The sequence below is a fragment of the Barbus barbus genome (genome assembly GCF_936440315.1).
Source record: "Barbus barbus genome assembly, chromosome: 16".
In the NCBI taxonomy this organism is placed as follows: Eukaryota; Metazoa; Chordata; class Actinopteri; order Cypriniformes; family Cyprinidae; genus Barbus; species Barbus barbus.
The window spans coordinates 20,950,328-20,965,241 of record NC_136744.1 but is presented as its reverse complement, the minus strand read 5'-3'; the positions used below and the strand labels follow the sequence as shown (position 1 = coordinate 20,965,241).

Here is a 14,914-nt window from a genome sequence, read left to right as displayed (position 1 = left end):
AGTAAATACAGATGACCTTAAGAACTTCAACTCCCAGCAGCCCTTGCCCTGCAGAGATGAATGGAGGTCACTTCTAGGGTCTCATCCAGTGGGATAATACTATGACCATTGCTCATGTTCCTATGCCAACCAAAACATAACAACCTTGAGCTCATGAATCTAAAAACAGATGCTCAACACTTTCATTGCCTTATTTCCCAGAAAGCTTTACCCACAGGCAGTGAAGATAGCCTGTCTTAGGTCATAGTGTCGAAGGGCTCAGACAGACAGCAGACAGATTATAACCGGCAGACAAAAAAAAAAAAAAAAAATATACAGTGATCACGCTGAAAAATAAAGACAGAAGACGTAATGCGTAATGATTATTCTTTATTTCTTTGCCCATAAATACTTCAGGTTTACTGAACACTTTTGAGTCTGTTTTATTGTCGTTATTACTGTTTCAAGACCAAACCAATTGACTCCAAATTAAACTAGCTCTAATAGTATACAGAGCAAGATGTGATTACACTTTATAAAACCAAGCTGAAACTATAAATTTGTCCAGTTTTTAAAATACTGATGGATTGCATACTTAAGATTTTTATTATACATGCAAGAATTCATGCAAGACATCATGTATTTATCAATTGTTGATGCAAATACAGAGGTTTGATCTATATTTTAATCAGAACAGCTCAAGGTTGCTGTCCAACTTGAGCTAAATAATCCCAGGCTGAAGTCAGTATTTTTATATGTATTTAGATGGTTACCCTGTAACCTGTACTTTTATTTAACTGATTTGGAATGATTTGGTTTTGCATCAGTAATATCTGTTGTGTGTATCGTGGCATGACTGATAGAAGAAACCCTTCAAATACTTTTCTAACCAAAGTAAAAAAAAAAAAATCTTCCTCATATCTTTTTGTTAGGGAGAGAGCAAACTATAAATAAAGTAAAATGTTCTCAAAGAGCAACCTTACTGAGTATTCAGATATAAGTAGTACAAATAAAATACTGTTCTTCCTCATTAACAGACCAATACTAAACTATCAATCTATTATTTCTTTGACATCAGTCCATTTCAAAACAATCCAACACTGTAAACATTTGTCTTTGAAAAAAACAAAAAATAAAAAATTACATATAGCATTTTTGTAAATGTTCAAAATATTTAACAGTGATATTTGATTGAGCCAATGACACTTTACAGCATTTATCTGGAATGAATTTCACAGGTATTCTCATTTGGTTTGATATCCATGTCTCATATTCAATCAGTAAAAAAGCAGCAACCATTAAATCAAAAATAATTATATTCTAATTAAGAGTACCATTTAAACATTATACTGAAAAAAAGAAAGAAAATAAATTAAATAGCCCAACTGGAAAATCCACCAGATATCCAAATTTAACACCATTACTAATCATATTTTACACCTCTAATCCATTCTAACTCAATACTGAGCACATAAAGCTTCATCTGGTTTAAAGAATAACACTTTGGCTCTGAAAATCATCACAATACTATTCCAGGCCTGTATACTGCAATATTTAAAGGCACGTGTACATGCACACATTTGTCCGCACAGAGGCCTGAGCCTCATGTGGGCTAATCGCGTATGTCATCATTAGCCTAAAACACACAGTAATGCAGTTAGCTAGCAGGCTTACACACTCCAGAGAGAGAATAATCACACTCAATCACCATACACACATCCATTTACTCTCTTTCTCCTGTTTGTGTGCTGGGAGTTTAAATGGTTTTTACGTTACTTAGTGCAAATGAGCGCAGAACACACACCTATGAAAAAGCAAGAATGTGGGATCTTTGTTCTTGTTTAGCTGTAGTTTTCCATCCTCTGTAGTGTGTAAAGTTCACTTTTTTCTCATCTTGCAAACATAAGCACGGACATTAGAGGTAATGAGATGGAGGTTGCATGTGTGTGTTTTGGGGTCAGAATAAGCAGCAGGGTAAGCGTTAGTGTGTCCTCTCCACTGGTGCTCCCACAGGCACTCTGGATTCAGAAGCCATCATCATCATCTACTTCATAGCCATAATCTGTAGACAGGAAAGAACAGGAATGCAGAAAGGTTGGGATAAAACTTAACACTCTTTTCTGAACTACAGAAACTCACAAAAAAAAGCATAAAATTAAGATGTTTTTGTCAAAAGCCGCCAAAGTTTTCAACCAGGAGTCTGAGAGGATTATATATAAATAGGTTCGTAAATATTCAAAATGTAACGTTTTTGAATAAACATTAGCTAATGATCTGTTAAGCACATAAAATAGTAAAGGTAATGTTCTTAATGAAAAACAATATTAATACAAAGTGTAATGCATAACCATCTAGCTTTTTTGGTCAGAAAAGGATGAAAGCCTCTAAAGCAATGTTGTTGTTATTAATTAAAACTATTTTTGTTAATTAGAATAAAGCTGAAATAAAATATAATATTAGATAACTTTTAACTTAAATGAAAATTAGAATTGTCGTGTTGGCAACTAACTGATAGAAACTAATCTTAAATACTAAAATTGATAAAACTGAAATTAGAATAAAGCTAAATTCAAACATTTTAAGTAAAACAAACAAAAATGACAAAAGCACAAAATTACTAACAATAAAATTAAAATAAAAAAATTGGAATTGGCCATTGAAAACAATACTATTAAAAGTTGTTGGGCAGTCGTGGCATAATGGATAGAGAGTTGGACTCATGTCCAGCAGGGATTGTAGGTGGGGGAAGTGACTAACCAACACTCTCTCCACCCTCAATACCACGACTGAGGTGAGACCCTTGAGCAAGGCACCGAATCCCCAACTGCTCCCTGGGCGCCATCATTGGCTGCCCACTGCTCCGGGTGTATGTTCACTACTGTGTGTACACTTGGATGGGTTAAATGCAGAACACAAATTCTGAGTATGGGTCACCACACTTGGCCACACACCCCTTCCCTTTCTTTTCCCTTTCCTTAAAACACTATAGTAGTGTATAAATAATACTAAAATACCACTGGTCTAAAAGGAATACACCTTTATGAAATGTAAAAAATTTATCCTAAAGGTGAAAGACAAGACTTTATTGCATCACATACCAGTGCTGCCCATTAACTGCATGGCACTGACACAGTGTTCGTCCTCCTCATCCTCCTCTTCTTCATTTGCAGGCTCTTCATATGCCACCGGTCCGCTCTCCACAACAACAGCATTTTGGGATGGGACAGCAGGAGTGGCCACTGGGGCGCCAAACCCTTCCTGAAGGTAGAGAAGGAAAGACAAAGTCAACATGAAATGGCATTCTCAGCTTATCTTGTGTCCATCATCCAGCGTGTTTCCAAGTGAAACAGGATATTCAGTGAGCTGTAAAAATTTAATGTGTAATTGACTGATTGGATAGTGAATAGACAAAGTGGTTAGTTGGGGAGGGGTTAAAAAATAAGAGTCAGTCAAAAAGGACTGTCTTTTCAGAGGTAGCGCAATTATAGAGTCATTTCTTACCGAGGATGTTTATTACCATGAAGTTGCTTTGAAACAATCTGTATAAAGTACACATTCTCAAATTAAAAATGGCTTAAGAGCAAGAAATTTAAGTGACTGAAAAATTATGAATACGTTTACCTGTCGAGCATCAATGAATTGCGCACAATAAGATAAAAGCTGTGTATTATTAAAGTCAATAGGGTCAACTTGGATTTGGTGACTTCAAAATACTTACAAAACACCCTTTACTAACTCTGAGTGTGTGCTCCTGTTATCATGCTCCTACAAACGAGGATAACACTTCTCATCACAAGTTAGCTTAAGATTTAGCAATAGTTAACCTTGTTAGTGAATTTGCAAATGGCTTACTTTCCCAAGGTACAAAGGGAATACCATCCATCACAAAGCTTAATTTCCCGTTGCCAAGTGATGGCAAGAAGTTGTCTAGTTACCTGAGTATTGACCCCTGGAGGTAGTTTTTTTTGCCATGGGTTCAAAAGAGAGTTGATTATGTATTCTCTCACACACACACACACACACACACACACACACACACACACATACAGAAGTTTAAAAGTAGTAGAAGAAAAACCAGAGAGCAAGATAAGACAGACAGACAGACTTAATAACAGAGAAAAACAAGACAGAGGAGAAAAGATCAAGGACTCTGACATACAGAAAGATGAAGCATCATGGAAGACACAGCCAGAGGGAGTGACAGGGCCACTCAAGAGCTCCAGCAGTCTACGGGCCAGAACGACAGCAAGGGATCAGTAGGATTCGAGAGAAAAGAGCATGTGTCATCAAGGCCTCCTCAGAGTCAAGATGTCAGCGGCCCACTTTCCACTGCAGTCCGAGGCGGTACATTAGCTTCAAACTGGCGCCTTTGAGAATCGGCTCGGAGTTAGACTGTTGATCTAGAAGCAGCTCGGTGGATCAAAATAATTCTCTTAATTTAGACATGAAAAGGAAAAACCTGTTTCTAGGTCAACTTAATGCGGTTTTCCTGCGCCAGAGATAAACTAAGTAAAGCTCTGGGCCAGAGGGCCATTTGAGGGTTAAAGAAAAGTTTAATATATCCAGAGACCTGCCGAGGATGTGCTAGTAGGAAGGACGGCGATTTAAATTCACTCACCTGATCGAGGGCCAGCTTCTTAGAGGGCTGCGCACACACCAGGGGCTGTAACCTTGGAGACGGCAAGACAGAAAGAGAGAGACAGGGAAAAGACATACAGACAAGATCATTAAGAGAACATGGCTTATTTTTCAAAAGCTGCTCAGGGATTTTTTTTTTCTTAATCAAAAGTTGACACAAACACAAGGTCAAAAATTGCGTACTATCCAGTCTTATAAACTCAATATTTACATCAGCTCTGCTCTTTTCAATTCACTACACAGGTTAAATCACTGACTTATTATAATGCAAATCTTGACACATTATTTAAATGAATTCCCTAAATGTACGTAATTTAAATTCTATCAACCCAGAAAAGCATACAGACCCAGAGAGACTCTAATAACCCATGCTTCACAATGAAATGTCACTCTGTATATTTAGTAAAAATGTATTCACTGTGTTTTTCAAAACCAAAATGCATGAAGAACAACAACATTTGTGAATCTAGCACATTGTCATAGGTGGTGGCAGATATGGACAAGTCCCGTCTTGAATTACAGTCTACCTCAAATCTCTCACTGTAAAATTCCCAGTGGAATAAACATGGCAGCTCGAGTGACAACAGGAGGGGGAGATCGAGAGACAGACAGAGAAAGAGGGGGCAGGACAAGCACAGAAGAATCCAGAGACGCACCTACGATCTCAGTATTTTCAAGTCAACGTGCAGTGGCACAGTTCGAATAACGAGTTTACTCATTACTCCAACGAATGTAAGATATGTTAATGAGGTATGGATATGATGCACTAAACCCGCAGCATAAATAAACGCTAATCAGAATCATATGATTCTCCTGATAATACATCTGAATATGCAGAAGAGATTCCGCTCTCATAGGAGCAGTTCTCTTTATATAACCACAAGCCCTCCCGAATCTACTAAAATGCACATAATGAACTCAACTCAAACATCTCTCTCACAGACAGACAGATAGATGAAGAGAAAGAATGATAGAAAGATGGAAAGAATGACAAAAACGACAAAAAGGAGGAGAGAAATAAGAATAGAACGACAGAAATAAGGATAGAAAGATGGAAAGAATGACAGAAAGAAGGATAGAAAGAAGGATAAAAATGGATCCAACAATAGGAAAGGAAACAAATAAAGAAAGAAGAATAGAACAACAAAAAGAAGGATAGAAATGTGGATAGACCAATAGAAAGAAGGACAGACAGATGGATAGAATGATAGAAAGAAGGATAAACAATAGGAACAATAACAGGAAAGGAAACAAATGAAGAAAGATGTAAAGAAGGATGGAACGACAAAGGATGAAAAGATGGATAGAATGATAGAATAACAAAGGAGGATAGAAAGAAAGATGGATAGAAAGATCGATAGAATGACAAAAAGGATAGAATGATAGAAAATATATACAATATCTCACAGAAGTGAGTACACCCCTCACATTTTTATAAATATTTTATTATATCTTTTCATGTGACAACACTGAAGAAATGACACTTTGCTGTAAATTAGTGAGTGCACAGCTTGTATAACAGTGTAAATTTGCTGTCCCCTCAAAATAACTCAACACACAGCCATTAATGGCTAAACCACTGGCCACAAAAGTGAGTACACCCCTAAGTGAAAATGTCCAAATTGGGCCCAATTAGCCATTTTCTCTCTCTGGTGTCATGCGACTCGTTAGTGTTACAAGGTCTCAGGTGTTAATCGCGCTCACTCTCTCATACTGGTCACTGGAAGTTCAACATGGCACCTCATGACAAAGAACTCTCCGAGGATCTGAAAAAAAAGAATTGTTGCTCTACATAAAGATGGCGTAGGCTATAAGAAGATTGCCAAGACCCTGAAACTGAGCTGCAGCACGGTGGCCAAGACCATACAGTGGTTTAACAGGACAGGTTCCACTCAGAACTGGCCTTGCCATTGTCGACCACAGAAGTTGATTGCACGTGCTCAGCGTCATATCCAGAGGTTGTGTTTGGGAAATAGATGTATGAGTGCTGCCAGCATTGCTACAGAGGTTGAAGGGGTGGGGGGGTCAGCCTGTCAGTGCTCAGACAATACGCCGCACACTGCATCAAATTGGTCCCAGAAGGAAGCCCCTTCTAAAGATGATGCACAAGAAAGCCCACAAACAGTTTGCTGAAGACAAGCAAACTAAGGACATGGATTACTGGAACCATGTCCTGTGGTCTGATGAGACCAAGATACACTTATTTGGTTCAGATGGTGTCAAGCGTGTGTGGTGGCAACCAGGTGAGGAGTACAAAGACAAGTGTGTCTTGCCTACAGTCAAGCATGGTGGTGGGAGTGTCATGGGCTGGGGCTGCATGAGTGCTGCCGGCACTGGGGAGCAACAGTTCATTGAGGGAACCATGAATGCCAACATGTACTGTGACATACTGAAGCAGAGACTGAGCCGCAGGGCAGTATTCCAACATGATAACGACCCCAAACACACCTCCAAGACAACCACTGCCTTGCTAAAGAAGCTGAGGGTAAAGGTGATGGACTAGCCAAGCATGTCTCCAGACCTAAACCCTATTGAGCATCTGTAAGGCATCCTCAAACGGAAGGTGGAGGAGCGCAAGGTCTATAACATTCACCAGCTCCGTGATGTCGTCATGGAGGAGTGGAAGAGGACTCCAGTGGTAACCTGTGAAGCTCTGGTGAACTCCATGCCCAAGAGGGTTAACGCAGTGCTGGAAAATAATGGTGGCCACACAAAATATTTACACTTTGGGCCCAATTTGGACATTTTCACTTAGGGGTGTACTCACTTTTGTAGCCAACGGTTTAGACATTAATGACTGTGTGTTGAGTTATTTTGAGGGGACAGCAAATTTACACTGTTATACAAGCTGTACACTCACTGCTTTACATTGTAGCAAAGTGTCATTTCTTCAGTGTTGTCACATGAAAAGATATAATAAAATATTTACAAAAATGTGAGGGGTATAATCACTTCTGTGAGATACTGTAATGAATTACAGAAAGAATGATACAGGAAAAGAAGGATTGAAAGATGGATAGAAAGAAGGATAAAATAAATTGTACAATAGGAAATGAAAGGAAAGAAAGAAGGATCGAACGACAGAAAGATGGCTAGAAAGATGAACTGAATATTAGAAAGATTAATAGAATGATAGAAAGAAGGACATAAGGATATAACAAAAGATGGATGAAAGAAAGAACTATAGAAAGAAGGATGGAAAGATGGATGAAAACGAAAGGGTAGAATGATAGAAAGAAGAATATAAAATTAATAGGATGATAGATTGATAGAAAGAAGGATGAAAAGATGGAGAGAACGATAGAAAAATGGATAGAATGAAAGAAAGGAGGATAAAATGATAAAAGGATAGAACAATAAAAAGATGGAAAGATGGATAGAAATATAAAAATATGTAGATCGATAGAAGTTTAGAGTGATAGAACGTTAAACAGAATGATAAATAGAATGATATAATGATAAATAACGATAGATAGAACGATAAATAGTTGGATACATTCCTTCAGATCAGTCAGTAAGACAGGCATGCATGGCTGACAGTCCTTCATAGCCCAGTGTCCTATTGATGCTACAGTGCATTCTGGGATGGGGAGCAGTACGATATTTGGCATGAAAACAAGCAGCCAGAGCCAAAACACAGCGACAACATTCTATTCCTGAGAAACAGTCTGTTCCACACACACACACACACACACACACAGATTCACATGTGCGTCAAGGGCTGATAAACTGTTCACACCACTGAGTGGGTCAATTATTCAAACACAGAGCACAACAATAATGATTAGGGGTGGGAATCAGGGACCTGCTGATGCGGTATATTGATATCTGGGTCAAAATACAATAATATTGTGCTTCTTTGTGACAGTTATTCAAAACTGTGATATATTGTGATGCGCTACTCGATTTTCTTTCATCTAAATTGAACCTTGGTGCTTTTCAGAATTAGCCTTAAAAAAGATTTGAGAGTATCACTATAATACTGTGAGACTGTTATACTGTTTGATATCTATTTTTTCCCTCTCACCATTAGTATGATGTGCGCATGACCTCATTCCAAAGTCTCTGGTTTGCGGTTGTAATGACTCCATTGCTTCGTCACAGAGCATTATAAACCGTTCAGCATTTACTCTGACCTTCTTCATCACGCTGCTCTCAGTGTATGACTAAATGGCTGATGTCAACAGGGGCATTTATTTTATTGAGCTGAAGTTGTATGACACCAGGCTGACACTATTACCGCTGAGTGCATGAAAGCATGAGCAAACACTGCCTAAGAAGTACGTGTCTTCATCTCAGAAGCTTGCTTTGGTTCCAGCCAAAGATAAGGGTCTCTCTTTTCTTCAAGGATGACGAAAACTTCCTCTCGTTTTTGGGTCAACTCAGCCTTGAGAAAAACCCAGCTTTCTTTGATCTCGCAGACAGCAGACAGCTCACCTCTCCCTCTCCTCTCTCTCTCTCTAGAGATGCAGGTTTTCTGCAAGTAAGCTGATTAAGAAAGAAACTTCGAGCCGAAAGCAGAAAGATCCTCAGAGGAAGTGAGACGGAAGCAAGAGAAAGAAAGGGAAAAAAACAGGAAGAGAGTCTATAACAGCTGTCTGAGAGAGCGAGAGAGGAGACTGTTTAATTACCAGATGTGTGATGGTGTGAGATGGCGATTTCTGGCACTCCAGGTGTGAATGTCTAACATGAGATGGTCTCATGTATGGATACAGAGGAAGTGTTGGAAGAACAAAGGAGCGGGGGGCTGCAAAAATGAGCGTAATCCATCTCAGGTTCTCACAAAGCCTTACCTCCAACTCTAATGAAAACCTTTTAATTTCAGCCAAAAAATGAACACTATCTCACACAAACACTCAGACTTTTTGTAATCTCCATTGTGCCGTATAAATGCTGAGCTGTGGGTATTTGAGAAGACAAGAAAATGACCAGAGAAGGTGGGAGGAGAGCAAGGGAGATGGGGTTAAAACAGCAGGGGGCAATTATACAGGCTATTTCTGGACGACAGAGTGAGAGAAAGTGAGAGACTTATTAAATTTAAGGTTCATAAGCACGAAGGGACGAACAGACCAGCAGATGGGTCGATGTTCAGGCAATTGCAGGATGTCAGGAATATGCTGTAAAAAAAAAAACAGCAGTGGCAGAAAAGGGAGGTTGCATGTCTATGTGTGTGTGCGCGTGTATAACAGTAAACAATACCTCAGTGTGTCACAGAGGGTGGACTGAACGGAATACAATGGCTTTACTGTCAGCAGAACATCATGCACACACGCACAAAACTACATTAAATATATATATATATATATATATATATATATATATATATATATATATATATATATATATAGACACACACATACTGTCAGGATTGTGGACTGTTTTGTGTGTGTTTTGCTCCCCGTGTGACCCAGTTTCCCCATGTTAATTGATCCCAGGTGTGTCTCCTTAGTTCCCTGATTATCCTATGTTTAAAAGCCCCAGTCCTTCTATGAATGTTTGTCGGTCGTTGAATTGTCTTCCCTGTCCGTGATGTGTTTCCTGTGCCTCCCATGCTCCTAGTTGGATTAAAGATTCTCGTGTTTGTGAATTCCTCGTCTCCTGGTCTCCGTGTCTCCGTGCTCCCGGGCAGAGTGTGACAGAACGACCGACCTAATACAGATACCTCTACGTTTACCTTCCGTTTTGTTTTCCGTTTTACCCAGTGTTTTTCTTTCCGTTGTGACCCATGGATCCCTATGTCCGGCCCGAATTCCTCCTCCTCCTGCTGGAGCAGGGGGACCGATCTCTCGAGGACCATACAAGACTGTTCCTGATGTTAGCTAACGCCACCAGCTACCCGGACGACGTGCTCTGCTCTTTCTATCATGGAAGCCTGAACACCGCGTGCAGAGCGCTGTCGTCCGAAGATGGTCCTCGAGAGGATTTCGCCGCTTTTGTGGAGTGGATTCTGGTGAGAAACGGATCGCCTCTCACAGTCTCCTCAGAGGATGATCTCGCCAGAACCACTCCAGACCCAGAGCCCAGCCCACCATCTCCCCACGGTGCGGAGCACCAGCCCGAGCCCACCGATGACGGAGAGCCATTTCCCGCCGCGATCTGCGAGCCAGCGCGAAGCCGAGCGACTGAGCGGATGATCGCCCCGGAAGTAGAGCCCAACCCGTCAGACCAGGTGCGAGAGCCGGCGTCAGTGCCCATCACGAGGGAGCAAGCCGTGGACGGTGTGAGCGCGGAGTGGAGCTCCGCCCCCTGCACCGCGGCTGAGGGTGAGCTGAGGACAAATCTGGGACTGCTGGACAGAGAGGGGGCGTCCGACTTTCCAGTACCGGCTACTCGCAAGTGCCCTCCAGTGCCTGCTCCTCGCAAGTGCCCTCCTGCATCTCCGCTGGTCCCGTCCAGCTCTCCTGCGTCCCCGCTGGTTCCGTCCAGCTCCGTGCTGCAAGAGCGCCCCCGAGAGTCTGCGCTGCCCGAGCGCCCTCCAGTGCCGGCTCCTCGCAAATGCCCTCCAGTGCCTGCTCCTCGAAGATCCCCACCCTCCCACCCGCTCCTGCCTCCTCCACCGCTGTCGTCTGGCAGCCCCCCCGCTCGCCCTCAGCCCTCTATCTGTACGGTGCGAGCCCCGTGGGTCTGCCATCCTCCAGCGTCGCCGGGGCTGGAGTATCCCTTACCTCCGCCTCCAGCCTCCGAGGCCCGGACTCCGCCTCGGCCCGTAGACCCAGTGGCTCCACCTCGGCTCCTAGCTCCCTCGCCTCCCTCGCCTCCACCGTCACCCCTCGATCCACCAGCTCCACCGGGCTCCCTCGTCCCTCCGGCTCCGCCTTGGTCGGGCGTCGACCCGCCATCGCCTCTGGACTCCTCTCCTCTGGCTGCGCCTCGTCGCTCCGTCCCACCGGCTCCGTTGGGCTCCTTCCTCCCTCCAGCTCCACCTTGGTCCTCAGTCGCTCCGGCTCCGCCGCGGATCTCCGGGTCTCCGCCTCCACCTCGGTCACCAGAGCCCTCGGCTCCACCCTGTCCCCCCGGATCCTCGGCATCCCCCTGGCTCGTTGGCTCTCCGTCTCCGCCTCGGGCTCCTCCACCACCTGCTCCGCCGCCGTTGGTCGGCCCCCTGGAGTCGGCGGCCATCCCTCCTCCATGGCTCCTCCCTCCGTCGGCTCCACCTTGGGCCATTTTCACGGCTGTGGCCTGGGTCCAGCTGAGCGCCTCCTGCTCCGGGTCCCTCCTGTCTCTTCCCTGGCTCCTCCCTCCTTCGTTGCCTCCTTGGTCTCTGTCGGCCGGCCCCCTCCTGGATGTCCGTCCTCCTCCTGAGCCGCCTCCCTAGTTCCCACCCGCCCCTCCCCTTTGGATGTTTCAACGGTGCGAGGACGCACCTTCCGGGAGGGGGGCGATATGTCAGGATTGTGGACTGTTTTGTGTGTGTTTTGCTCCCCGTGTGACCCAGTTTCCCCATGTTAATTGATCCCAGGTGTGTCTCCTTAGTTCCCTGATTATCCCATGTTTAAAAGCCCCAGTCCTTCTATGAATGTTTGTCGGTCGTTGAATTGTCTTCCCTGTCCGTGATGTGTTTCCTGTGCCTCCCATGCTCCTAGTTGGATTAAAGATTCTCGTGTTTGTGAATTCCTCGTCTCCTGGTCTCCGTGTCTCCGTGCTCCCGGGCAGAGTTGTAACACATACATACAGACACTTCTTTCCAGATGTTTTTCAGAACAACATTAATTACATCTTTTATATATTAAATATGTATTTTATTTTTCAGAAAATTATTTAATATATCTTTTATATGTTAAATATTGTTCAATACATAGGAGATTACAACAGTATTCAATTTATTTTTTGTTCACCGTTTTTGTAAGATATATTGCCCACCTGCAGAATGGGTCTATAAATGAATGAATAAAAAATTTAAAAAGAAAGGAAAGGTCTCCATTCAGTAAACAGACTGTAGGCTGTTGTGAGTGAGAAAATCTGAGAAAGAGAGACCGAGATTGGCATGGTAACAGAGTAATGGCTTTTAAAAGGATGTTCAGATTGCTCACCTTTCCATTCAGAAAAAAATAAAACATAAAAGCTACTTTCAGAATGAATGATTCAACAAATCTATCCTGTTCACTTCAAGAATTCATTCAATGAGAAAAACACTACACAGATAAAACTGGCCACTAAAAGAGAGAGAGAGAGCGAGAGAGAGAAAAAGAGAGAGTTGCTCATTGTTCCATGATACTGGCCTCACTGTGTCAGAAACAAACTGAAGGTGGAGCACATTTTCTGCGCAGGGCCACCAAGAGCTTCTCCTTAAAGAGAGAATATATCCATGACTAATGACAACCTAGAAGAGCACTCAGCCAAAGACTAACAGCATGAATGGAAATGAGTACACGGTAGTACAACACACACATATTCTCTGAAAAGGAGGGTACAAGGGAGTGGGTCGCAGTGGGGCCTCACTATAAATATGTGCTCTAAACTTTAATGTGTTCCATACCAGCATTTAGAGACTAAATATAGAGCAGAACGGGGCTATTCTGACTGACCATATGCATGGGACTTTCTCTCTCTCTCACACACCCATGGTTAATTTAGCCCAGACTGGGCTAGTCTTAACAGACCTGCCCTGTACTCAAGGGCACAAAAGGGTAAAGGACATAAAAAAAGAGAGAAACAAACATAAGAACCTTTCACTCTTGCAGCCTGACCCACAAAGCTCTAGGGGTTTTCCGTCTAAGGGACATAAGTGAGATCCTAATTAGCTTTTCCAAAAAAACTGATCTGCATTAAAAACAACGCTGCATTAAAAATTCACACATATAGGAGTTTCCAGATTTCCATCTTATCTTATGATTCTTATCTTATCTAGCAGATTATACTACTACGAGAAGTGTTGCTTTATCAGAAGACGGTACAATGGAACTTAGATATGTGTTGTGGTCCTGAATGATTAAACGGTTCATACACCACAGTTTTTACAAGTTACTTCAAAAATACCACGGTATTACTATCACAGCAGCAGAGGTCTGAAAAAATGGAGAGCGAAATAATAAATCTCTCAATATTTTTGAGCACCAAAAACCATGGTAACACCATAATATTATTTGTGGGTATAACAATATGCTATAACCGACAGAAACCAGCATCAACAAGACAGAATCACCAGTAAAACCACAAAAACATGTGATCTGCATGACATGCTTGACTAATGCAGCATGGAAACAGTCAAAGCAGAAAGCATTATAGCATAATAGGCTAATTTTATTATACTGCTTGCCCGTTACTAAGCTGAAGTAAAGCTTAAATTTTTCTTTCACTCAACTATTATTTCAATGATTTATGAAATGAAGGCAGACTCTGTCTAGCAGATGCACATTGTTTAAACATTGTAAAATGGTGAAACCAAAAAAATGTTTAATTCAAAATGATATAAAGTACAGTTACAGTCTTGTTCCCTGCCATTGTGTATCCATAGGTCTATAGTTAGCATAGAGAAGAAAAAGAGCTGAGTTGTTTATAGGAACAAGTACAAAAATGGGGTGTGGGCAAACGAATAAAAACCGGGGCGTATCAATAGGAGTGGATCTGTTTTAGACTGTCCACATCAACACTCAAAGACACAGATGATTATTCCTTGATGAGAGAACCACATTCACAACATATTTGTTGTATTAAAGTAAACCACTTTCTGTGAACACAAAATCTCCCCATTCTAAGTTATCTGTCTGTCTCAAAACGTTGCATAATGCAACTATCACAGCCAATCAGAATATATTTGAGTGTGTTTTTGGACAATAAAGTTCTCTCTGTGGGAGGGGCAACCCGGGTTGACACAAAAAAGTAATAGAAACCAAACAGAATGTCTAGTCACTCACTGCGGTTGCGGCAGCTTAGGATAAAAACTTTTTACATTAAAGAGATTTTTTCGCATCATTCTTGGATAGGATGTGGGGTTAGACTGTGATGGTGGGATTTTTCTAGGACAGATAGCAAGTTATGTAGTATAAAGGGTTTTTTAGAACAGAATGTGTAATTGAAGGTGTGTGGGCAAAAAAAATAAATCCAAAAAAGCAGGGAGTGAGAGAAAAACAGAAATAAATCGAGACAGGACAACCGTTCTCCTACAGTTCCATACCTCTTGCCAAAGCTGCTGATTGTTTTGCCAATATTGGGTGAAGTCAGTTGGGGTTTCCGTTGGCGCGCCCCAGGGGTTCTTTTGGCTCCAGCAGAAGCTTCATCAGTCTGGCGAGTGGGACTTTTTGGGCTGGATTTGTTCAAGTCTTTCAGAACATCGTAGTTAATTTTAGTGGAGATGCGC

At 42.1% G+C, this 14,914-nt stretch overlaps 1 protein-coding gene across 1 annotated transcript in view; it reads right to left on the bottom strand.

Moving 5' to 3' along the window:
- Positions 1–353: 353 nt before the first annotated feature.
- Positions 354–14,914, bottom strand: part of LOC306882897 (transcription factor IIIB 90 kDa subunit-like) — a 49,931-nt gene continuing 35,370 nt past the window's right edge. Inside the window, exons 16-19 of the mRNA XM_079437892.1 lie at positions 14,732–14,914; positions 4,598–4,649; positions 3,078–3,237; positions 354–2,041 (exon numbers count right to left, since the gene is read on the bottom strand). The exon at positions 14,732–14,914 is cut by the window's right edge and continues 80 nt beyond it. Coding sequence (XP_079294018.1) covers positions 2,004–2,041; positions 3,078–3,237; positions 4,598–4,649; positions 14,732–14,914 — 433 coding nt within the window. The 3' untranslated portion in view covers positions 354–2,003. The remainder of the gene's footprint in view (positions 2,042–3,077; positions 3,238–4,597; positions 4,650–14,731) is intronic.